Source organism: Eublepharis macularius, chromosome 11, assembly GCF_028583425.1.
Source record: "Eublepharis macularius isolate TG4126 chromosome 11, MPM_Emac_v1.0, whole genome shotgun sequence".
NCBI lineage: Eukaryota > Metazoa > Chordata > Lepidosauria > Squamata > Eublepharidae > Eublepharis > Eublepharis macularius.
In genome coordinates, this window is record NC_072800.1 from 2128548 (window position 1) to 2152793 (window position 24246).

General features: G+C 49.1%; 1 protein-coding gene across 5 annotated transcripts in view; it reads left to right on the forward strand.

Annotated features, from left to right (window-relative positions):
- The first annotated feature begins 6915 nt into the window (after window positions 1–6915).
- UBA6 (ubiquitin like modifier activating enzyme 6) overlaps window positions 6916–24246 on the forward strand; it is an 87034-nt gene continuing 69703 nt past the window's right edge. The window contains exons 1-4 of one of the 5 annotated variants that reach the window (XM_054991212.1): window positions 6916–6999; window positions 11485–11573; window positions 12390–12544; window positions 14550–14609. In XM_054991212.1, the coding sequence (XP_054847187.1) occupies window positions 14569–14609 (41 nt within the window). In that variant the 5' untranslated portion in view covers window positions 6916–6999; window positions 11485–11573; window positions 12390–12544; window positions 14550–14568. Of the gene's footprint in view, window positions 7000–11481; window positions 11574–12389; window positions 12545–14549; window positions 14610–24246 lie in introns of all 5 variants that reach the window. The other 4 variants (XM_054991211.1, XM_054991215.1, XM_054991214.1 and 1 more) reach the window with 4 other exon arrangements.

Genomic DNA, 24246 nt, shown 5'->3' on the forward strand with positions numbered 1-24246 from the left:
TATCCTGCCCATTTAATACAGGCTCAATAGCTGGAAATGGCAGCTGAAGCGTTTCACAGCAAGGAGGTAAGCAACACTGCCCAGTTAACATCCCACCCTATCAAGCCTCTGTTAAGGGTGTGGGAGTTAACCTTAGCTGAAAAGAAGACTCATACTTTGATTTGAATTGGGGCGAGAACAAGTCTTTTTCCTCTCTTTTTATCGGTTAAGCATCAGTAGCTGCCTGACTTCAATGCAACATATGTTACAAGGTAATTTCTATGACACTTCTAAGCAGACCACTGGCAATATAATAAAACTGAAAAACAGACACCATGCTCCAGTACGTTACAAACAAATTGAAAAAATGCTGATCAGACTGCTTTTGTCTCCACTTGACGTCAGTGTTAGTTTACGGCTAATACTCTAAAACTGCATGTAAACAACGTAAAAATTAGAACAGATTTAAAGTATTATTAAATGTATATTTAAGAATATCCTGTTTGTTTTCTCTGGTGAAAGATAAGTGTTGGATTTTGCACTGAAGTTAGGAGTAGGGGTGTACACTTCGGACTTCCGATTTGAGTTTTTAGGATAAGAATTAACCCGAATCAGGCTGAATTTGGAAAGATTCGGGATTCCCGAATTGATCCCAGCATTGCTGAGACGATTCGGGAATCCCGAAACAAAGCTTCCTGAAGCGATTCGTATCGCTTCAGGATACTTCGGGCAAAGCGGCAGCAGCTGCAGCACTTTTCTAGCTGCTTGCAGCAAGAAAAGTTTCAAACTTCCCACCCCACTGTTTTCAGTTGAAGGGAGGTGGAGGAGGGACCTGTCCTCCCCCTCCCATCAGCTGAGTGGTGGGCATTTGAAAGCAGCCAACACTTTTCTTGCCGTGCAAGAAAACTGTTGTTGCTTTCAAACACCCGCAGCTTTCTTAAGCTGATGGGAGGGGGTGGGGGAACCTCCTTCACCCCTCCCATTAGCTGAAAAAAGCTGTGGGCATTTGAAAGCAGTAACACTCCTTGTGCGGCAAGAAAAAGTGTTGCTGCTTTCAAACACCTGCCGCTCAGCTGATACAAGCAGCAAGAAAAGTGTTGCTTTCAAATTTCTTGTCCCACTGCTTTTTTCAGCTGATGGGAGGGGGAGGAGGGAACCCTCGCCTCCCCCTTCCATTGGGTTAAAAAGGCGGTGGGATGGGAAGCTTGAAAACAAGAGTTTTCTTGCTGTTTGCAAATGGCAAGTAAAGTGCTTCTTTGAGCTTTGGTGTGCTCCATAAAGATTCTCGAGTCTTTATGGATCATACCAAAGCGTTTAAACACCCGAATTATTTTGGAAATCTGAATATTTTTCAGATGCACACTACTAGTTAGGAGTATGTTCTTGTTAGCTCATTTCTGTTTCACTTACTAAGCATTGCTAGCAGCATGGCCAGTCTATACCTAAGGGCATGCTTGTGCATTCTGCATGTAGCTGGCTTGGAAGGAGTAAGCTTCATTGGACATGAGACACTTCTGAGTAAGCATAGAAAGGCTTAAGCGGCTATCCTTAATTGCACTTACAACTGATTAAGAGATGATTAACACTTATAGAGGCATAAGGGACAGAGACCTTCTAAAAAAGAAAGCTGAGAATATCACCGTAAGTCTAGTACCACCTTTTGGACTTTTTAAATACTTGCATGAAAGTGCAGTATCTATCCAGCCCTGCATGCAATAGTATTGAAAAGGATTGCCTCGCTTTTATAGACAAGGGGTTTCCAGCCTTTTGGATATGGTGACCCACAAGTCCAAATTTACTTTACATTCCATTTTATACAGTGCCCAACCATATGTTTTCGAGAAACCAACAACCATCATATCCTACCATGAACCCCAGGCAAGTGGCCCTCTGAAGTACACAGCCTTCGCCGAGGAGGGCTGCCCTCCAGCCTGGGCCTGCCCTCCTCTTCTCCATTACTCCCTCTAGTCCCCTTTAAGATTCCAAGAAACTCACCCTAGTGACGGTCAGGACACATTTTACTAGATTCTTTATCAGTCAGCATCCATATGCAGTGAAGAAAAAATTATCAACTAATGTATGACATGGAAGACAGTCTCAAGGCTCAGGTCGTAGTTTCCAATCACAGGTCAAAGCCCTGCCTCAAATCAAGCACTGAACTGCTACTTGTAGAGCTGCTTCACACACGATGATTTTCCTAAAGAATTATTATTCTACCTAGGAAAATGTGTACACCTGTAAAGTTAATAGTTGCCAGATGGCCCCCTGCCCTCATTGTTGCAAAGGGTGGGGAAAGTGAGAGTGTGAAAAGCTGGTCCGGAGGAAGAGGAGAAAAAGAGAGCAGTGCAAAGATCAGGGACAGCCATTAGGGAGGACTTGTAAGTAGTCAGTCCTGGCCTCTGCCATATTTGATATAGACCTATGATATAAAATCAGCATCAGGGGGAATTCCAGCCAGCTGGGCAAGAGCATTGCTAAGACCTACCCGGGAGACCAAGGCATAACAGGAATGTTCATGCTAATACAAAGTGATTGGTGGTGATTGAATGTACTGCCTTTCCAGCTGCGGGCGTGAGCTGTAATAAGACAGGGTCTCTTTGTGTCACCCCACTTAGCACATTCCAATGCCCTCCTGTCGTGATGAAATCCCCAATCAATCAGCACTGATAAGTTTATAATTTGTTCCTGGGAAGATGCCATCCCTGTCTGAATTCATCAACTTGGCTCCGGGGAAATTCATTAGCAAACCGCTCCTGTGTGAAGCAGCAGGAGAGACTTTGCATTTCCTTTCACACACCCCAGCAGCAAGTAATCAAGGTAACCAAACCTTTGTAATTCCCAGGAACTGACCTTTAGGGTTTTTGTTCCAATGGCTGAGGGGGCTCCCCAGGCTCAGGACACATTTTGCTGTATAAGAACCAGGGCTCTTGCCCCATTCAAACTCTGTATGCTGCACCTTCAGATCTGATTGTTGCACCCTTGGGGCCACTTTTCCTAAGTCTCTCTTCTGGCCAAGAACACGGGACATTTGAAGCTACTCTCTTCCTCTGTGGACTACTCTGCTCTCCTGGATCGGTAAATATACTCTCCCCTCACTCTATTCCAATTTCTGGCTAGCTTCCTAGGACTCTGTGTGTACCAACCATTTTTAATTGCTTCTTGTGTGCATGTTGTTTTTTCCTCTTTAAATAAAAATACTCTTTGACCTTAAAAGCACAAAGTCTCATCTGCTACCTGGGGGAAAGGACCCTGTAAATACTGGTGGAGTTATCCTGTAGTTACCCCTCTTGCATAGCCTTGCTCCTTGCCGCTAATCCCCCCCACACACACTTACTTGCAAGGAGTCCTATTCCAGGTAACAGGCTGGCCTGTGACCCACTTTCAGAGGCTTTGCAACCCACTTCTGGGTCCCAGTGCAGAGCTTGGGAAACAGTTATGGGCAATACGTTTCCATTCAGATTGCTCATGCCCTGTAAACATGCAGAGGCTTATATCTTTTGGTTTCTAGAATACAACAGTGGCATGCCACAAAAAGGGAGAAAAACAAGTATTAACAGTTCATCATGGTGGTATCTGTGCAGTCTCATATGGGTTCTGCATGTGTGCAGGTCTACTTCAGAGAGGTTTTTGAAGCTCTGAAGAACAGAGGGCACTCCTGTCCCCTCCCCCATGCTTTTTGCAGTGAGAAAAGGAGGGGGAGGAGCACCCTCCATTCTCTCTCTCTCTCTCTCTCTCTCTCTCTGACCAGTGGAAAGAGATTCTCCTGCTTGAAGTTCCTTCTTGAAGAAAACTTCAAAAGATCCAGTTTACTTTTCTGAGAAGACTATGGGGCATTTCTATCTTAAGCCTAATTTTCCACCAGGAAAAAATAATTTAAAATATTAAAGAGGAAACCACCACAAAATAAGGCACAAAAAGCTGTTTAAGTGGGGCAAAAATGTCTCACTCTGACAACCATATTCTTTGTCTGCTCTGCTTGGCTGATGAGCACGATGTCTCCTGATGTCCCATCTGTAGAGACATGACATGACTGGGCCCCCCCGCTTGAAAGCTGCCTTGTGGGAGACAGCCTCCTCCTCCTCTGTTTTGGAAGCCATACAAGTCCAGCACTTCTCCAGCCTCGAGAGAGAAAAGGGAGACCCTTCCTTTGGTTCTGGCGACTCCTGGGCACAGCACCTCAGAACTGCTTCTAAAAAGGCACACCAGAAACAGAAGCATCTTGGAGAGGACGGTGCTACAAAATCGCCTAAGCCGTATTTGGCTCTGATGCTATTTTGACCCAGAGACATGGCTACGGGTCAGGCCTCCCTTGATCCCATCAAAGAAGTTATACTGATTCCAAGAATGCCTTCGTCATCATGCTGTTCCCTCATCTCAGTGTGATCCATGTTGGAGGGTGCATTTATCAAAACTGAGCCACTGGCACTGGTCCATCACAAGTCTCCACCAGGGTCCTCACATGAAGTCCCCCATCATTAATGACTATTAGGGCTGTCATCAAGCCTAGGATTCATATGCTCCACTTGTGTCTCATCCAATAGAAACTTCATCCCTGGACCTGCTTGATGCCTACTTTCACATCAAAATCAGACCAAGTTCCCCAAAATATCTCCTTCCAGTGCAGCACTGACGGTTTACAGCACATGGTCCTCCTTTCTAGGTTAATAACAGCCCCCAGGGTTTTCACCAAAGTGGTGGCTGTTGTCATAGCTTACTTGAGCAGACTAGGATGCAAGATGTATCCGTATCTCAATGGCAGGTTAGTGGTGGCCAGCACAACTGACAAGCTACTTGCAGACATTTACTTAAACACTGTAAAAGTGTTTAAGTTACAGGTTAATTTTGACAAGTCCAATCTAGAACCCAGGCAAAGGGTGACTTTCAGAAGTCCTGTCTTAGACTTCTCCTTTGCAAAGACTTTTCCACTCCAAGAAAGGATCCTTGCAGTTCAGCTAGTGATCCTTTGACTCTAATAACCCAGGCTCCAGCTGGCTATTTCCATTCAGACTGCTGGGCCTAATGGCTTCTACCACACAGTAGTCCCCTACACAAGATTATGCATATGAATGCTACAGGTTTGGTTTTTAAGGCCTCCTGCCATTAACAATTCAAAAGGTTAAATCATACAAGAGTTATACTTCCCCCAGTGGTGGACTATGAAGCAATCTCTTAATGGGAGGGTTCTTCAATCCTCTGCCAGAGGTTACTCTAAGTACAGTTGCCTCCCTGCTAGGTTGGAGTGCTCCTGTTGGTCCTACCTCAGTCAGTGGTACGTGGTCCCACCAAGAGACTACTCCACAGAAATATTCTCTTGCTCAAAAACATTGCATAGTATGTTGCTTGCTCTTCATTCTCATGTGGCAGGGAAAACCAATCAGGTGTCAACTAATAGTGTCAATGCAATGTTCTATCTAATCAAACTGGGGGAACAGCCCTGTTGGTTTTATGCCACCAAGCCATCCAAATATGGGTGTGGCAAATCGGGGCCTCTCTTCCTTTCTCTCTCTTTTTCAACTGGTAGACCCTGCTCTGCCTACCCCTCCCTTGCCTAGACTGGCACCTGAAGGGCCTGTCTCACGTTTCTGTCTTCGGGTAGTTGCTGCCCCCAGTGTCCCTTTATGGGGGGTTCCAGTTAGGTGGGACAGCCTCCTAACCACCCTCCTCCGCTAGCGGTCCTAAGCGGTTGGGGAACTATGTGGAACAGAGAATCTTTATTCCTTCATTAATTTCAAAAACATTTATTTAAACTTCTAACTCTACACAGGCAAGTATTAAGTGAACGGAAGTAATAACACAACATAAAAAGAAACCCCTACTCTCTCTCTCCCTCTCCTTCTCTATACTCCTGTCCTAACTAGATGTTGTGTAGGGCAGGTGCGATACTTTGTTACCTGGGGTTAAATTAGACCTACAACTACCCTCAGAGCCATCTCTCTCTCAACTGACTCCCTCCTCCCTCCTTCCTTTCCACCAACTGACTCTCTCTCTAAATCAAACTCTACTCTGTAACTGCCCCCCCCCCTGCAGCCCACAGTTAAATCCACAAACAAAATGGCGATTCTCCACAATGGGATTAGTGCATTTCTAACCAAGACATTACATTATACAGACGGTTCTCATAACAGGGTCCTGCAACCACTTTGTGGGTTTCTTCGGTTATACTTCATTGGTTCTGTCTGAATAGCAGCTTGCACAGGGGAATCCCTTTTTCTGGCCTTCCAGCGTTGTTATTGCCCTGTGTGCTACCAACACCAACAAAAAGTGCGAGCTCTTTTGCTCCCAAGAGTCTGGGGGCAGCATCCCGAGATGGGCTTTTAGCATACACTTCCTCCTGGTACCTGGCAGAGGTGAAGTACAGTCTAAGTTTTGAGGAGCAGCAATTATTAATACATTAAAACATTTTACCCGGTCTTTCCTTGTGGTTGGTGGCTTTCCATAATAGATTAAAGACATTTACAGGTAAAACCCAAAGAAAATAACAGTCCCTCCCTCCCTCCCTGGCACATGTGATTGACCAGAACGTCAGTAAAGATGATGCCGTTTCAATCCTCCTCTCGATCTCCTCCAAACCATTTTCATTCTAAACCACAGTTTAAAAGCCGCCCATGGGCAGCCCCCTCCCCCGCAGCCTTTTGCCCCCTCCCCACACGCAGCCCCGGGAGGGGTCCCGGGAACAAAAATACCCCTCCCGGGGCCCGGCCCTGCTGCCCACGCGCCCCAGCGGGACTCCGTTCTCGGCCCGCTCTTTCGAGGCGAGGCTTCGCGGGAGCCGGGCTGGGGCTGGCGGGCGAGCGGCGCCCTCCGAGCCGCGGCGTTTGGGCCCAGGCCGCGGCTCCCCATCCCGGCTGAGGGGGCGGCCTTGGCGGCAGAGGGGAAGGAGCGGCGGGCGGACGGCGGGGCTCGGCGGGAGTCGCCCGACGGAAGAGGAAGCCGCGGCCGGGCCCAGCCCACGAAGCGCTTCCGAGGGCAGGGCGGGCCGGCCGGCGGAGAACGCGCGGCGGGACGAGGCGCCGCCGAGAGGTGCGTGAGGGGCGGCCGGAGGCGAGGCGAGAGCGGGGCCGGGCCGGGGCTTGGCGTGGCCGCGTCCCCTCGGGCGAGGTCCCTTCGCCGGCCTGTGGCGCCGTCGCGAGGAGGCCCCGATGCAGCCCGCGCCGGGCCGAGGGCGGAGAGCGCCGGGGCCCCCGAGGCCTGGCCTCCCTCCCGGGGCAGGGAAGGAGCCCCGCGGCGGGGCGGGGCGGGGGCAGGGGCCGGGCGTCCTGCTGAGGCGCCTCGCCGGGCCCGGCCTCCTCCGCCGGGCGGGGGGGGGGGCGCCGCCTTTGCCGCGAAGAGCGCCGCCCGAGGGACCCCCCCCCTCCCCCGGCCTCCCCGTGGACCGCCCCCGCCCCTGCCGCGCGCTCTCGGGCGCCTGGGTTGGGCTGCGCGGCGCTGCGCTGCTTTGAGACCCCCGGGGTGGAACCAGAGCAGTTTCGGTCGCCGTCTCCTCCTCCGCTTTATCCCCACAGCAGCACCCTTGCGAGGTAGGCTAGGCTGAGGGTGTGTGACTGGCCCGCGGCCGCCAGCCAGTTTCCACAGCGGAATGGCCGCGCTTCGTATGAAGGCCGAAGGAGGGCCCTGAGGGGAGGGAAAGAAAAGCTCCCTTTGGGAAGGAAGGAAGGACGGACGGACGAGGCTTCCTTCGAACTAGTCGCCCTGCCTGGCTGAGCCCAAAGGGGAGCGCTTTAGTTAAGCATTTGTGGCTTGGGGAGATCATACGAAGGACGCCTGTGAGGCGAGGGGGACCAGAGGACGGGAACTCCCGTGCGGAAGGAAAGCGCTTTTTGTGCTCGGAGGGGATGCCCGAGAGATGTTGTTTCCTTGAGGCCTGGGTGGAGGAGCTGAAATCTCCCCATTGTAAAAGGTGTTAGACCAGAAACCTTGATCCAGATCGCACCGTAAAAATGTTTGCCTCTCTGGTACTCGTAGACTTTTGTGTGGTGTGTGTATGACAGCCACAACAGATGAATGCCATCCATGTTGCTTCATAGACGCAGTTCATTATTCTAGGAGTCTCTGCTTGGCTTCCAGATGGAGAGAGAACCAGGCCAGAGCTAGATGAAGAAATTATCCCCATTCTGGAAGACTGGCAACAACGCCTGTTGTGTGAAAAAGTACAGTGGGCTCTAGCAAACCAATTTGGCAGGCCCCCTCCCAGTGGCAAGTGAGTGCTCCACATAGGCCTGGAGGCCGGAGCGGGAGGGTGCTGAGGCTGTCGATTGGGTTGGGCCACCTCCTAGCAGCGAGTGGGGGCTTCGCAGTGGCCTCGAGGCCAGAGTCGTTGGCAATGCGCCTGTGCAAGGATAAAAACTGAGTTGTCACCAATACAGCTCGCCTTTTATATAGTAGGATCATGGATACAATAAACTGTCATGGCTTGCTAGATGATGTTTGAGAACCAGGACACGCGAGTCCAGTGTGATGCCCCCAAGATGTCTTCTGCTTTGGAGGTGGTGTGATCCCTTTCCCCAAGAGTGTTGGCTAGTCCTGGGTAAGGGAGTCTCCTCCTTCTCTGACAGTGAGATATGCTAGGCCGTTTTCACACTGCTTACAGGCCATGGAACATTGCGCCGAGCTTCCGGAACAACAGCGTCTTCCTGGCGCGATTTTGCACGAGAACTGTAGTTCTTGCGCAAAATCACGCCAGGAAGACGCGTCATTCCAGGATCTTGGCACGATGTTCCTTGGCTGGTAAGCAGTGTAAAAACGGCTCTAGTCTGTTCTGGAAGTGTAGATACTCTGAACACCCCTCATACACGGAGGAAGATGACTGTTCCTCTCTCACAGGGTGGCTTTTGCTTTTGGTTCTAATGCTGTTCTCCTGCTCGGCTTGATTAAGGAAACAAGATAGTTCAGGAGTAGAGAGCAACCTTTTCTCTTCCTATATATGAAATGTCATCAACATGTCTTTACAGAAGCCAAGGGGAAGAAAGGGTAGCCACTGCTTTTCTCCTCAGCCTGGGGACAAAACAGAGGACAACCCAGATTAATCTGCTGCCTTGCAGGGAGTTAGACTTTTGGTCACTCAAGGTGATTCTTGTCTCCTTTGAACGTCAGTGGCTTTCCAAGGTTTTTTCACGTCACCTACTTCCAGAGCAGTCAGGGCTTGAACCCAGGAACAGACAGTACACAATAGTATAGTCTATAGTCCCTTTTCCAAAGTGTCTCTCTGAACCATTTTCTGATAGCACGGCCCTGTTATCTGTGCAGAAAGCCCTCCTGAGTAATTCCTTCGTGCATAGTTTGCAGAAGTCCAGGAGAGGGGGAGCTTTCCTGGCATCTTCAGCAGGCCATTCCATAGGGGGTGGGGGAGGCTCAACTGAAGATATGTGTCTGGTCAGCTGTTGGTTTTCCTCATATGCAGGGTGGTGACTATGGAAGGCCCAGTTCAGACGAATGAAGCTGCCCTGGTGGAGGTGGTCCTGTAGATAGGAGGGACCAAGGGCTTTGTATGTGATCGTTTCGTTTAGTTTATTCAGTGTTTAACCCGCCCTCCCCACAAGTGGGCTCAGGACGGGGTACAACAGTCATAAAATACAATTACATAGCAGATTCTACAATAAAATTCAGCAATTCAAATTCTATATATACAAAAACCTGATATAGTTGGCTACACATTCCTGCGCCCAGCATACAAAGAGGAGGTAGACAGACAGACAGATGAGCTGTACTCGAATACCGGAGACCGGTGGGAGGCTCAATGATGGTCCTGAGCGCTGGCCTCAACCGTAAGCCTGGTGGAACATCTCCGTCTTGCAGGCCCGCCGAAATGATACAAGATCCTGGCTGGCTCAAGTGTCCTCAGACAGTTCCACCAGGTTGGGGCCAGGACCGAAAAGGCCCTGGCCTTGGTCGAGGCCAAACGAGCCTCCCTAGGGCTAGGGACCACCAGTAAGTTATTACCCGCTGAACGAAGCGCTCTCCGGGGCAGATACCGGGAGAGACGGTCCCTCAGGTAAGCTTGTCCCAATCCATTTAGGGCTTTAAAGGTTAAAACCAACACCTTGAAACGGATCTGGAATTCCACGGGGAGCCAGTGAAGCTGCTGTAGGATTGGTGTAATATGTATCCTGTAATATGTGTCCCGATAGTCGAAATCTTAAAGAGAGCCCGGTAAATGATGAGTAGCCAGTGGTAGGACTGCAGAATGTGAGTAATATGCATAGCTCTGCCTAGTTCATGACAGTAACTGAGCTGCCAAACCCAAGAGAGGCACCTCCAGTTAGAACACGAAACTAACAAGAGTAGAAAACCACAAACGAAGGCAACAAGCAAAAAAAGTTAACTATAGTATACTGTGACTCATATGTGAAAAGAAGTAAATAATAATAAACTCGGTGTCAGATACACCTCCAGCGTATCTACCATGCGAATGTGGTCTTGAAGTTCCAGCCGAGACTGCACCAACCTCATTAGAGATTGAGCAAAGCTTATCCTTTCTCTCCTCCCCTCTCCTGGTTCCTTGACTCAGCGCACCAAAATCCTAATGGACTATCTTTCCCATTGGGGTGGTGGGGACTGTGCCCTATAATTAACCTTGCTTTGCTACCTTGCGGCACTTCAGCCAATGATTCTGTCTGACCATCTTGATACTGCTATTCTTCTTTAATAAAGTAACTTTAACTCATACACCTGAGTGATGCAGTGAAGTGCTTGGGGAAAATATCTGGCAAGACCTGACACTCGGTCTACAAACAATCAATATTCAAAATGAATTGATCAAATATTCACATGAATCCCTGGACCCACAAACAATTAATGAGTAGATACAAAAAGTATAACAGAAGACAAAGTGAGGAAACAGTTCGTCCAAAGGTAAGTCCATCAAAAAAGTCAGTTTTGCAAGACCTGCAATCCCATTAATATCTATTCCTTAGTCTGTGTAATTCTTGCAGGTGGTGTGCTGAAGAACGAGACGCCCAGCGAACTAAGTTCTCCCACCCGACATTCAGGGCCGCCAAGGTTCCTGATGTTTTGTGGAAATCTCCTCAGGGGCGGTGGAACATATAGCACAAGTTTGCTCTACAAATTCACTCAGCACCAGCGAATGAAAAGGTCCATAATGGCAGCCGGCTGCACACCACCTGCAAGAACTACTCAATTGTTTGTGGGTCCAGGGATTCCTGTGAATATTTGATCAATTCATTTTGAGTATTGAATGTGGACCGAGTTTATTATTATTTACTTCTTTTCACATATGGGACATAATATACTGTAGTTAACTTTTTTTGCTTGTTGCCTTTGTTTGTGCTTTTAGTAATTGAGCTGCGGCATTCTATACCAACTGGAGTCTCCAAGTTGACTTTGAGGAGACACCTGTGTAGATGGAATTGTAGTCAATCTCGATGCGACCATATTGTGGATCCAGGTGGCCAAGCGGGCTGTGTCATGGTAGACGGCCATCTTCTGGACTAGACTCGGTGGAAAGAAAGCATTTTTTGAAGCTGCATTAACTTGCTTTTCTAACAGCAGCTGCGGATCCAGTATAACGCCTAGGCTCTCAACAAAGGCAGCAAGAGTTAGCTGAAGGTAGTGGGCCAATGACCTTCTGAGTGGACAAGGTAAGGTGTCTTGAGTTGGTGACTGATTCATGGTGGACATCAATGGCTCATTTATGTGGTCTTTGTGTGATTTTAGCAGTCAAGGTGGTTAAGGATCCATTGCACCAGTAATAAACTTCACGGATCTCAGGATCCTATCAATATCTATCACTGTAATGGGGTCAAAATGGACAATAAGAGGACCAGAACATGGTCTTTCACCTCACCTGTTTTACAGCTGGTGTGTAGATCATATCCATGCTATTTAATTGGCAAAAGACTTTGCTAAGGTGTCACAGCTAAATGTCTGTTCATGAGGCTAGTAAAAGTTCAGATTTAGGAGTGATAAGATGTTGAGATACCTTAAACAACTGGGATGATCATGAACCAGCTGATGCAGTGGTGGCTGAGAAATAATGTTTATTTCCTGCTAGAAAAGCTGCCTTCGTGGGTCTCCTGAAGGGTTCTGTAGCGTACCGTATTGGATTCAGAGCAGGTTTTCTTCCAGCATCTTTCTAGACTTTTTCCAGCCCTCTTTAGGTCTCGTACCTCCTTGGTAAACCAGGGGGCTGACCAGGATTATAGTAGTTGGTTGAGGCATTAAAGTTTACTTGGTGGAGTTCTTTAGTATTGGTTGCTTGGAGCCATCTGTGAGTGGGCATTACTTTAAACAGTCAACATGGAGATTAAAATCTCTTCGATTCAAGTAAAGTAGCACACGAACAACTAAATCACAGTGCTGCTTGATAATTGAATGCTCCCTTAAAGCATTGGCTCTTTCCAGGGCACAGCCCTTAATCTCTCAGGGAAATAATGAGATTTGTTTGTTTATTCCAGGTTCAAAGTGAAACCTCGTATTTCCCAGCCAATAAACAGTTAAAGAAGTAACTGGAACTTTTCTTTAAAAACCTGATAACTTGAGATCTGGTTGAGCACAGCATTACTGAACAGATACAAAGAACACTGATATACCCCATAGAAATCAATCTTAAGTAAGCATACACGTCATTCCTGTTTTACCGTAAGTCGCTTTTTAAAAAGTAGGTTACATTTCAAAGCTTCTTACCCAGAGCTTTGCCAAAAAATGAGAACGCAGATTTCACTTCTGAGAAATCTGAGAAATCGAGCAGTTATAGGATGTTGCCGGCATATATAGATGCTATTCCATAGGGAAGGTTTATTAAAATCATTTGTTGGTCTAAAGGCATGACATGATGCTGCTCTGAACAGGCTCTGTTGGACAGTATGTTCACAATGGGATTTTTTCCTGGGCATTGAATCAACTGTGGGGCATTGTTCTTTGTAATAGGAGCTTGCTTGGCAGAAGATTAACCTATTATAACTAGCTCTAAAAATAAACAACGTAGCTCTTCATTTTGGCTGGTGTGTTCAAAGCTGAAGAAAGGAAGCATAACTTGTGCAGCAAACCTGGAAAGCTGCTGCAACCACTTGGCTGCAAGCAAGGGGCAGCCAAGCCTTGGGTGTCCAATATATCTGTAAATGCCGTGTATGAACTGCATGCATAGCATGCATGATTAATGCTGTCTTCCATCACACATCAGTGTTACTTACTGGTCTTTAATATTTCTGCTTTTTCTCTGTCTCGTGTTTGCACATTATAATTATGCAGAATTACTTCTGTATAAAACTCTTGCTTTCAATGAGCTTAAGCTGGAGTGATTCTTCATAGGATTGCACTGGGATACTGTTGCCAGTGTCAAAAAGGATTTAAAGACCGTATGGTTTTAGCAAATGCAAAGTGCCTGTGTGTAACAAGTTCTTATTTAGCATCCATTTGTAAAGTGGACCTAGGAAATTGTTGCTGATGCTGAAATAGTTTTTTAGCCTGTTATGTGACTGATTTCTAAAAACTGCAAATATTTTTTCTCGCTATGGTAGAAATGAACAACAGGCGGCAGGGGTGCTCCATTCATTTATAACATTTGTTGGAGTTTCTGTTGTCTCCCTAATCCATCCTCATTTATAAATATCTGACATATCCCCAAACCTGCTGAGTTTATCTCATGGATTACGATCCCTCTGGGGCAGGGACCTTATCGTTCCTTTGTTGTTAAATGGAGCACCTAGCACTCTGATGTCACTGAGGAGGACATAGCTGAATATTTTAAATAAATGCAATAAAGTTTGGGGGTCAGTTTATTTTTGTGACCTCTGATTTTTCCCATCCTCTGTGCATGCCGCATACGTATCACAATGCACTGGGTTTGGGAGTTAGAACACAGTCTCTTTTGACTGCAGCGTTCAATAGCATGACGCCAGACCCTTCCTCCACTCCCTAACTGGTCCTGGGCAGAGCAGATGCCTTGCAGCCAAATGACCAGGTTAAATCCCTCACGTATCACAAGGTCTCTGCCAAAGCTGTTGGGGATCTGTGGATAATACATGCAAAATGTGTATACACATTTTGTATTAAATTGAATAAAATAATATGTATTTGTGTTCCGAGTAATTCAACTGGTTTATACATCATCCTTCTAAAATACTCAGATCTCATTACTCGGTTTTGTGCCTGTGTAGATTCTTGAACTATGAACTCACAGAAGTCCTTTCCCTGTTTTTTAGCTTGTTTATAGCATTGCTATTCTTTCTTCTGTGATTGGTACTCTGCGAGTAAGCCAAAGGTTTCACCAAGTTCAACTCTTGTCTTTGTTATCAAGAGACATGAATTGTTGACATTTTCTCTTTATTTTGCTTCTGAAAACACTTGAAAGTAAAAAATCATGGCATGTCAGATTTGGCTTATTCTAGATTCCTGTGTTTGTGTTAATGCATTGGTTTGTTATGCACGTGTAATAAAGCTTGGGTTTCTTAATGTTTCAAATCTACATAATCAGTACCATATCAGTTGATGTTCTGTCTGTAACTGTGTGCAGTTTTTTCCTAGTCCTATATTTTGTAAGTTGAGAAATCAATAATGAGCAAGTTGATGCTAGTCTGCTGACTAAAGGATGTATTTGTTTTGTGATTATCTTCCAGTCTAAGCAAATATACCATTATGGCAGCGGATTCTATGGAAATTGATGATGCTTTGTACAGGTAATACTCATGAAATCTTGATCCATGTTAGATGTGTTTCCTAATAGTACTCACAGTAAATATGACTTGCTTTTCATATAAATGGGAATTCCATTAGAGCTGATGTGGAATACCTCTGGTTACCATGACACATGCCCTCTGAAAGGAAGAAGATGGTGGATCAGGTTTTAACAGTGTGAGTCAGTTTACTCTTCCATGCACTTGAAATGGCCTGCGTTGGGGTGACTGAATAGTGTGTTTATCCGGCACCTGGACTGTAACAACGGCTTCCGTGGTTGCAGCAGCATCCTCTTGAAGCTTTGCTGAAGGAATCTCTCATTCTGTTGTGCTATCATATGCGGTCTGCTTTCTTCCTTAGAAATAATGCCTACACTGTCCTGTGCAGACGTAATGTCTCATGTCTCCTAACCATGGTTTGTTTGCACACCGCTGCCTCCCCCTTACAGTTATGGGTGCTGAGGGGAGGATCAGGGAGAGCTGGAAAGTAACGACTGGCATGAAAATCTGAAATCCCAGTCATTCCCCATGTTGACGCGCACTGATGTTGGCTGAGTTGCAGCATGGTTTTGAAGGACAGGTACAAAGAGGAACAGAAAGACGTGTGGCCCTGGGGATACTCTTGTTGAAGGATAGTGATGATCCAAATCCAAAAGTCATGTGGCTTCCAATTCTCTGCAGTGCGCTCCCACTTCCTCAGTTTTCCATCATGATGGATTTCACTTACTGTGATCTCTCCCCAGAGGAGTTCTCCATTGTGTTCTCCCTGAAAGCTTTTATATGCAGTCCAAGGTATGCGATTGCTGCTGTTTGCTTTCGCCATTTAAAATACTGACACCCCCCCCCTGCCCATTCGTTGGAACAGTCTTCTGAGACTATCAAGAAAGCTTTTATCCTCATGCTTGTCAGGAAACTATGTAAGATAGAGTTGTTTCAGAAGGCATGAGAAGGTGTTTAGTAGAAATGGAAATAGTCCCTTTTTCTTGCTCTGGCTCTCTGTTTTTATTGTTTAGGTGACTTTTAGAAAATTTGTTGGGTCCCATTAGAAAGCAGAATAGATGTGTTTAAATAAAAGAAATAATACCAGCCTCACATTCCTTTTGCTTTTCCAGAGCCAGACATAGTACATCAAAGGAAAGTTTATAACCAGAGGGTAACGCCAGCTTGCGCCTTGTGTTTCAAACTAACCATGGTTATCATTAACATTGGTGCAGATATACAGAACCCCGGACTTACAGAGTGAAGATTCTGCAGATTGGTTGTGAGTCAGTGTAGTGTAGTGATTATAGGGCTAACTATGATTTGGGAGGACCGGGTTCAATTCCCATTCTGCTGTGTTCTCAGGCGAACCAACTCACAGTGTTGTGTTAAGGACAAAAAGAGTAAGAAAGAAAATATTTGCCACCCCAAACTCCTAGGAAGAGCACCAGATAAAAATGCAATTGGTGGATGACCTTGGGTACAAATACAGTACTGCGTCATGGTTAGCTCTGCAAAAGGGAAGGGGAGGATTCCTGCATTAAGAGTGCGGGAAGGAAGGAAGGAGTCTCATACCATGGTTAAAAGATCAGGAATGCTATGTCTGCACGGGGTTATTGGACATAAAATACTTGAATGGAAATAGGAAACTGGCTCTCTGTCATGGACATCCTGGAAGGTGTTTTTTGTCATTTACATTTTATTTTTTAATGTATTTTATAAAACAAGTGTATACAATTCTTAATCTCATTTTGGAAAATGGAAATACCCTCATTTGTTTCCAGGGCAAACTGTGAGCCCTTGGCCTCACACTTTGTATAAAGAATCTGGGCAGTATCAGAAACGCCCTTGAGGCTGAAAATCCAGCTACTGAACCTGCTTGGTGTGACTGGACCACAGCCTCTTCTGGACCTCTTCCTCAGTCTCCACGTACCCAGATAGGGCCTCTTCTCACGAGATCAGGCTTCAGGCCCCAACTGGACAATGCCGTACGCACTTGTGTCTCTCTCTGTCTTTGGGAATATTTTATTTTTATCCCAAAGCAGCTGTGGGGAGGCAGTTACAACCAGGATCGTCGTCGTCCTTCTGTGCAGCCCCACATTGGGGGACTGCGCAGGCGCAGGCCAGCCGCGGAGAAGATTCTTTTAGCTTCTAGAAATGTGACGGGGACGTTCGGGCCCACCGCGCATGCGCGCCGGTGTTCCCGCCAATTTTGAAGTACAAGTACCCGAACGTCCCCGGCATTCCCTCAGTTCCTTTTTCGCCGCCGTTCGAAAAGGTTCTTTAGCTGTCGCTCGTGTCTTCGGACTGTTCGTCGCTTGTGAGTTATCGCTTCATTTTCTGGGACACGCCTCCACCATGTCCCATTCCTCTCTATTTAAAAAATGCCAGCAATGTGGCACTAAAATGACCCACTCAGACGGTCATGACCTGTGCCTTATCTGTTTGGGCGAGGGGCACGTCGTGGAGCGCTGTAAGTTCTGCATGGCCTTCACCCCGAAGGCGCGGAACGACCGCAAGGCCAGGCTCCGAGCCTTCCTTTGGGACGCCAACCTTCTGCCGCCCAAACCTTCTGGATCGTCCGGGAGCAGGCCCAGCTCTGTCGCTCCCTCGCCGGCTCCGCGTAAGTCGCCGGAACCGCTCCCCTCGGATCCGACGGGGCCGCCCGTTCCGGAGGGCTCGACTGCCTCCGGCTCCGTGAGAGTTCCGTCCAGTCGGAAGGCGAAGAAACGCGCTTCGTCGAAGCCTTCTTCGAAGCCCTTGGCCACTGCGGCTTCTTCGGAGCCCCCGCCAAAAAAGGCAAAGGCCAAGTCGAAAGCCAAGAGCCGTGCTTTATCGCTGGCCCTGACATCGTTGGCTGGTTCGCCTCCCAGATCGGCCCCTCCTGCTGAGGACGTCAGGAGTCTCCTGCACACCCCTTCGCCTCCTCGTACGCCTCCTCCGGTGGTTCCGGACGACTATGAATCGTTCCCTTGTTTTTCGGAACCGTTCCAGGAGTTTGAACGCTCCCTGCCATCTGCTCCGGTCCCGTCGGAGGTCTCCGTTCCGGCGCAGCCAGTCTTGTCGGTTCCGGCGCCGTTTCACCGATCCGTTCCGGTGCCTGCTGCTCTACCTCCTTGGCAGCCTGTCCCGGGCTTTGGGAACGTGGCCTCCTGGCAAGATTTCGTGGCTTGGATCCAGCAGTCCGCCCCCTTCCTGCCTGGCCCATCGGCGCCCTTGACCTCGGTTCCGGCGCCGTCGACTCTGCCACTTGCTCCGCCTGCTGCTCGGCCGCATCGCCATCTTTCGGCACTGGGATACTGTTGCCAGTGTCAAAAAGGATTTAAAGACCGTATGGTTTTAGCAAATGCAAAGTGCCTGTGTGTAACAAGTTCTTATTTAGCATCCATTTGTAAAGTGGACCTAGGAAATTGTTGCTGATGCTGAAATAGTTTTTTAGCCTGTTATGTGACTGATTTCTAAAAACTGCAAATATTTTTTCTCGCTATGGTAGAAATGAACAACAGGCGGCAGGGGTGCTCCATTCATTTATAACATTTGTTGGAGTTTCTGTTGTCTCCCTAATCCATCCTCATTTATAAATATCTGACATATCCCCAAACCTGCTGAGTTTATCTCATGGATTACGATCCCTCTGGGGCAGGGACCTTATCGTTCCTTTGTTGTTAAATGGAGCACCTAGCACTCTGATGTCACTGAGGAGGACATAGCTGAATATTTTAAATAAATGCAATAAAGTTTGGGGGTCAGTTTATTTTTGTGACCTCTGATTTTTCCCATCCTCTGTGCATGCCGCATACGTATCACAATGCACTGGGTTTGGGAGTTAGAACACAGTCTCTTTTGACTGCAGCGTTCAATAGCATGACGCCAGACCCTTCCTCCACTCCCTAACTGGTCCTGGGCAGAGCAGATGCCTTGCAGCCAAATGACCAGGTTAAATCCCTCACGTATCACAAGGTCTCTGCCAAAGCTGTTGGGGATCTGTGGATAATACATGCAAAATGTGTATACACATTTTGTATTAAATTGAATAAAATAATATGTATTTGTGTTCCGAGTAATTCAACTGGTTTATACATCATCCTTCTAAAATACTCAGATCTCATTACTCGGTTTTGTGCCTGTGTAGATTCTTGAACTGTGAACTCACAGAAGTCCTTTCCCTGTTTTTAGCTTGTTTCCGGACGACTATGAATCGTTCCCTTGTTTTTCGGAACCGTTCCAGGAGTTTGAACGCTCCCTGCCATCTGCTCCGGTCCCGTCGGAGGTCTCCGTTCCGGCGCAGCCAGTCTTGTCGGTTCCGGCGCCGTTTCACCGATCCGTTCCGGTGCCTGCTGCTCTACCTCCTTGGCAGCCTGTCCCGGGCTTTGGGAACGTGGCCTCCTGGCAAGATTTCGTGGCTTGGATCCAGCAGTCCGCCCCCTTCCTGCCTGGCCCATCGGCGCCCTTGACCTCGGTTCCGGCGCCGTCGACTCTGCCACTTGCTCCGCCTGCTGCTCGGCCGCATCGCCATCTTTCGGCTCCCGAGCCTTGTACCTCGGTTCCGACGGAGCGCCCTTTGGTTCCGACGCAAACCCCGGCGGTTTTCTCCGACTCCGAGGATGAAGAGGGCCTGGCGTCTCCATCAGAGTACTCCTCGGACGCGGCTTCCAACCCTTCCCCTGATGATGCTGTGGGGGAGCTCCGTTCGTCGTCTCCTAATGACGACTACAGAGTGTTCGCGGAGCAGCTGGTCCGGATGGCCGCGGCACTGGAGCTGGATGTCGCCTCTTCCACCTCAAAACCCAAGAGCAAGCTGCTGGAGCCGCTGTACTCTGGCTCTCCTGCCTCGGTGGCGTTCCCCCCTGTCGAGGATCTCGTCGACAATGCCCTCGCGCTCTGGCAGACCCCTGCTTCCGTTCCACCTACGGCCAAGAAGGTCGAGAAATATTATCGGCTCAAGCAGGAGGATTGCCCTTACCTCTTCACCCATCCGAAACCCTCTTCCATCGTGGCTGAGGAGGGTCAAGCTCGGTTCCGACGCGGTTCCTCTTCGGCTCCGTCGGATCGGGAGGGCAGAAAACTAGATGGCATTGGTCGGAAGGTGTATTCTTCGGCTTCCCTGGGGTTCCGTATCGCCAATTTCCAAGTGATAATGGGCTCCTACAATCTCTTCTTGTGGAAGCGACTATCCTCCTACCTCTCTGACCTTCCCGACGATCGCCGTGCCTTGGTCAAGGCTCTCCAGGCTGAGGCTTTCCGGTTGTCAAAGCAACAGATGACAGCTGGCAAGGACGCCGCCGACTCTGCTGCACGTGCGATGGCATCCTCCGTGCTCTTGCGTCGGCACGCCTGGCTTCGATCTACGGCCCTGCCCCCCGAGAAGAAGGCCAAGGTCGAGGATTTCCCGTTTGAGGGTCCCCAGCTCTTCTCAGAGAAAACGGATGAGTCCCTTTCCCTCATGAAGAAGAACCAGCAGACGGCCAAGTCCCTCGGGGTTGCGCCTTCGGTTCCGCAGACGGGTCCGAGATATCGGTACGGCAGGTTCCGGTCCTATCAGTCACCCTACCAGCAGTTCCAACAGCGCCAAGGAAGGTTCTCCTCTGGTCAATCCTATGGCCACCGTTCCTACTCTGGCCAGCAGCGCCACTCTTCGAGACGCTCTGGCCGGTCCGACAGCAGCCTCCCTCACCCAAGCCTTCGACTTCGGCGCAGAAGCCCACGGTCTTCTGACTAGACCAGGACGCTTCCCAGTTGGCCTGCAAGGACACTGTTAATATCTTGTTCTTGGACAGGCTACGGCTTTTCTTGCCCCGTTGGCGACTCATTACTACTGATAACTGGGTCCTCTCTATTGTGGCCCGTGGTTATAAGTTATCGTTTACCACTGCACCCCCTCTTTCGCACCCCCCTCGTTGTGCTTCTTGTTGTAATGTTGTGTTACAAAATAATGTTTTGGAGTTGGTTAACAAAGGTGCTGTCCGGGTGGTCGATGTCTCTGCTTCCCCTTGGGGATTTTATTCAAGATACTTTCTTGTGGATAAGAAAGATGGGGGGTCTCGTCCCATTTTGGACCTTCGGGCCCTTAATACTTACTTGAGGGTGGAAAAGTTTAGGATGCTTACTCTGTCACGAGTATTGGAACTCTTGGAGTCAGGCGTCTGGATGGCCATTTTGGATCTCAAAGACGCCTACTTCCACATTTCCATCTTTGAGGGCCACAGAAAATATCTCCATTTTACCTGTGGAGGCGCTGTCTATGAGTACACAGCCTTGCCCTTTGGCCTGGCCTCGGCGGCCAGGGTGTTCACTAAATGTATGGCCACCGTGGTGGCACATTTACGGTCTAGTGGCTGTTTTGTCTATCCATATTTGGATGATTGGCTCCTGGTGGGTCCCTCCTCTGATTCCCACCGGGCCTCTATCGCCCTCACCTTGTCCGTGCTAGACGGCCTGGGGCTAGTGGTCAATTTGGGGAAGTCTGTGTTGTCCCCAGGTACGAGCATTAGGTTCATCGGGGTCCACTTTGACTCTCTGCTGGGCCGGGCTTATCTACCCCCGGACCGCTTGAGCAGGCTGTCCTGCCTGGCCCGCCACTTCGTGCATAACCGGTTCCAAACTGCCCTCCTGATTCAAACCTTGTTGGGCCTCATGGCCTCCTCCACAGGGGTGGTGTGTTTTGCACGCCTGCACATGCGGCCTCTGCAAAACTGGTTTGTTCGGGTTTTCAACCCTCTCGCTATGAGTCAACACCATGGGTTTTCCATCCCGAGGGTGATACAGCGGTCCTTGGTGTGGTGGACTGTCCCTGAGAATTTGTCCAAGGGTTGTCCTTTTGGTCCCTTCCTGCCGGAGGTCACCGTCTTTACGGACGCTTCCAATCTAGGCTGGGGAGGGCGCCTGTTGCTCAGGGTGTGGGCGCCTGTCTGCTCAGGGTGTTTGGTCCTCCCTTGAGGTAAACATGCACATTAACCTCTTAGAGCTTAGAGCGATCCGTTACTCCCTTGCTTCTTTTGCAGATGTCATTCGGAACAAGAGGGTGCAGGTCCTGTCGGACAATACCACAGCCTGTTACTATCTCAACAAGCAGGGAGGAACGGTCTCGCTCAAGCTCTGCAGGGAAGCGACTACGCTCTGGAACTGGGCCATTACCAACAACGTCCTGCCCAAGGCCGTTCATATTGCGGGGGAGAGCAACACAGCAGCAGATGCGCTGAGCAGAGTGTTTTTGCCCCAACACGAGTGGTCCCTCAACAGGGCTTACCTCCATGTGGTTTTCCGCATGTGGGGCACCCCGCTCGTCGACCTCTTCGCCACAGCCCACAACACACAGGTTCCCCTGTTCTGCTCCCGGGCCGGGATTGGCCATCATTCACTGGGGGATGCCTTCCAGATACCCTGGTCTCCAGGGCTCTTTTATGCCTTCCCGCCCTTCCCACTCCTTCACAAGGTCCTCTCCAGGATCAGAGCCTTCCGGACCCATTGTATCCTGATTGCCCCTCGGTGGCCTCGCCAGGATTGGTTCCCCCTTTTACTCTCCCTGTCACAGGGGCGGTGTCTCCCGCTTCCACACGCCCCAGACCTGCTACTCAGGGACGGGGTGTGGCATCACGATGTGGCAGTGCTAAATCTGACTGCCTGGCTCCTCTGCGCCCCAGACTAGGCCTCTCTGCTAGGGTGCTTAACGTGATCTTGAATGCCCGAAAACCGTCTACCAGGTTGTCCTACCAGAGGAAGTGGTCACGTTTCTCTAGGTGGTTAGCCCCCAAAGGGGTTTCCCCTTTCACTTGCCCGCTGCCTGTCATTCTGGACTACCTCCTGGACCTGTGCTCCCAAGGCCTGGCGTTCTCCAGTGTTAAGGTGCACATGGCTGCTATCTCTGCCTTCCATGAGCAGATTGATGGGAGGACTGTGTTTGCACATTGGCTGTCCAAACAGTTCCTGAAGGGCCTACTAAAGTCCTTTCCTCCTAGGGCCCATCCTATTCCTCAGTGGAGCCTGACCCTGGTGCTCTCCCGTCTGATGCTCTCCCCTTTTGAGCCCCTGTCTACCTGTCCCTTGCCTCTGCTCACGCAGAAGGTGGCCTTTTTGGTTGCAGTCACTTCCTCCAGGCGGGTTGGGGAGTTGTCTGCTCTGAGGTGTGACCCCCCCTTCCTGCAGTTCTTCCCCGGTATGGTCATGCTCCACACTAGTATGCAGTTCCTGCCCAAGGTGGTTTCCAAATTTCACCTGCGTCAAAAGGTGGTCCTTCCTTCCTTTTTTCCTACACCCTCTTCCCCAGAGGAACGTACTCTACACACATTGGATGTGAAACGTGCTTTATTGTTTTATTTACATCGCACCAAGTGTTTCAGGAAGTCTCCTGCCCTGTTCTTGTGTTACTCTGGCCCTCGCAAGGGCTCGCCAGCTTCTGCCCAGTCCATCTCTCGCTGGATTGTGTCTGCAATTAAACTTTGTTATCAGCAAGCTGGAGTCCGGTGCCCGTTGTTGATTACTGCTCATTCTACTCGAGCACAAGCTGCCTCTGCTGCCTTCCTGCGAGGAGTGCCACTCCAAGACGTCTGCCAAGCTGCAACGTGGTCTACCGCTGACACTTTCATTAAACATTATTCTGTAGACGTGAATGCACGCCGTGAATCCGCTGTTGGCACGGCTGTTCTGCATTCTTTGTTCACCTAGACACTCACACCCGCCCCCATTGGTGAGATGCTAGCTATTCTCCCAATGTGGGGCTGCACAGAAGGATGACGACGATAAGCAGGGTTTCTCACCTGTAACTGTTGATCGTCGAGTCTCTTCTGTGCAGACACACATTCCCTCCCGCCTGCCCCGCTGTGAGTGCTTGGTTTACTCCATTGTTTCTCCGGCGGCTCAGGTGAACTGAGGGAATGCTGGGGACGTTCGGGTACTTGTACTTCAAAATTGGCGGGAACACCGGCGCGCATGCGCGGTGGGCCCGAACGTCCCCGTCACATTTCTAGAAGCTAAAAGAATCTTCTCCGCGGCTGGCCTGCGCCTGCGCAGTCCCCCAATGTGTGTCTGCACAGAAGAGACTCGACGATCAACAGTTACAGGTGAGAAACCCTGTTTTTCCTGGTGGTGGTTATCAAGAAACCTTTGCATCCCAGGATAGAACAGTGCCACCAGTTTCCTCTGACTAACTGAGGGCTCAGAGACCAAGGACATAAAGTCTCCAGCCATACCAGGTGTTAACCTGTAAGTCAGCCCTGCAAGGTAGGCCACTTACCTGCTGGGTTCCAGCAAAACAATGATACCAAGGCCAATGAACCAATGAACCAAGGCCAATGAACCAAGGTGCTGGTTCAGATTGAAGCCCCAAACCCAATAACACCACACAATATTAAAGAAGAGTTTATTAAGAATTGTGAGTAAAATGTTACACAAATAGAAAGTGCTCAAGACAGGATAAGTAAAGTAACAAATTCTGCTTAACTAAAACTCCTCACATACTCGACAGGATCATTTGCCCACTAAACATCATATTACCTTGCAAAAGTTATGCCACAGTCAGCATCAGAACATAGTTAGCCGAAGAATAACGAACCATGCAAAAGACTCCATTTTGCCCCATATTGGCAGCAACAAGGGCAAATTCTAGGAACCCGTCAGGGCCTTGCTAGGACTTGTGAGCGTGCCTGTCTGCAGCCGAGTCGTGCCG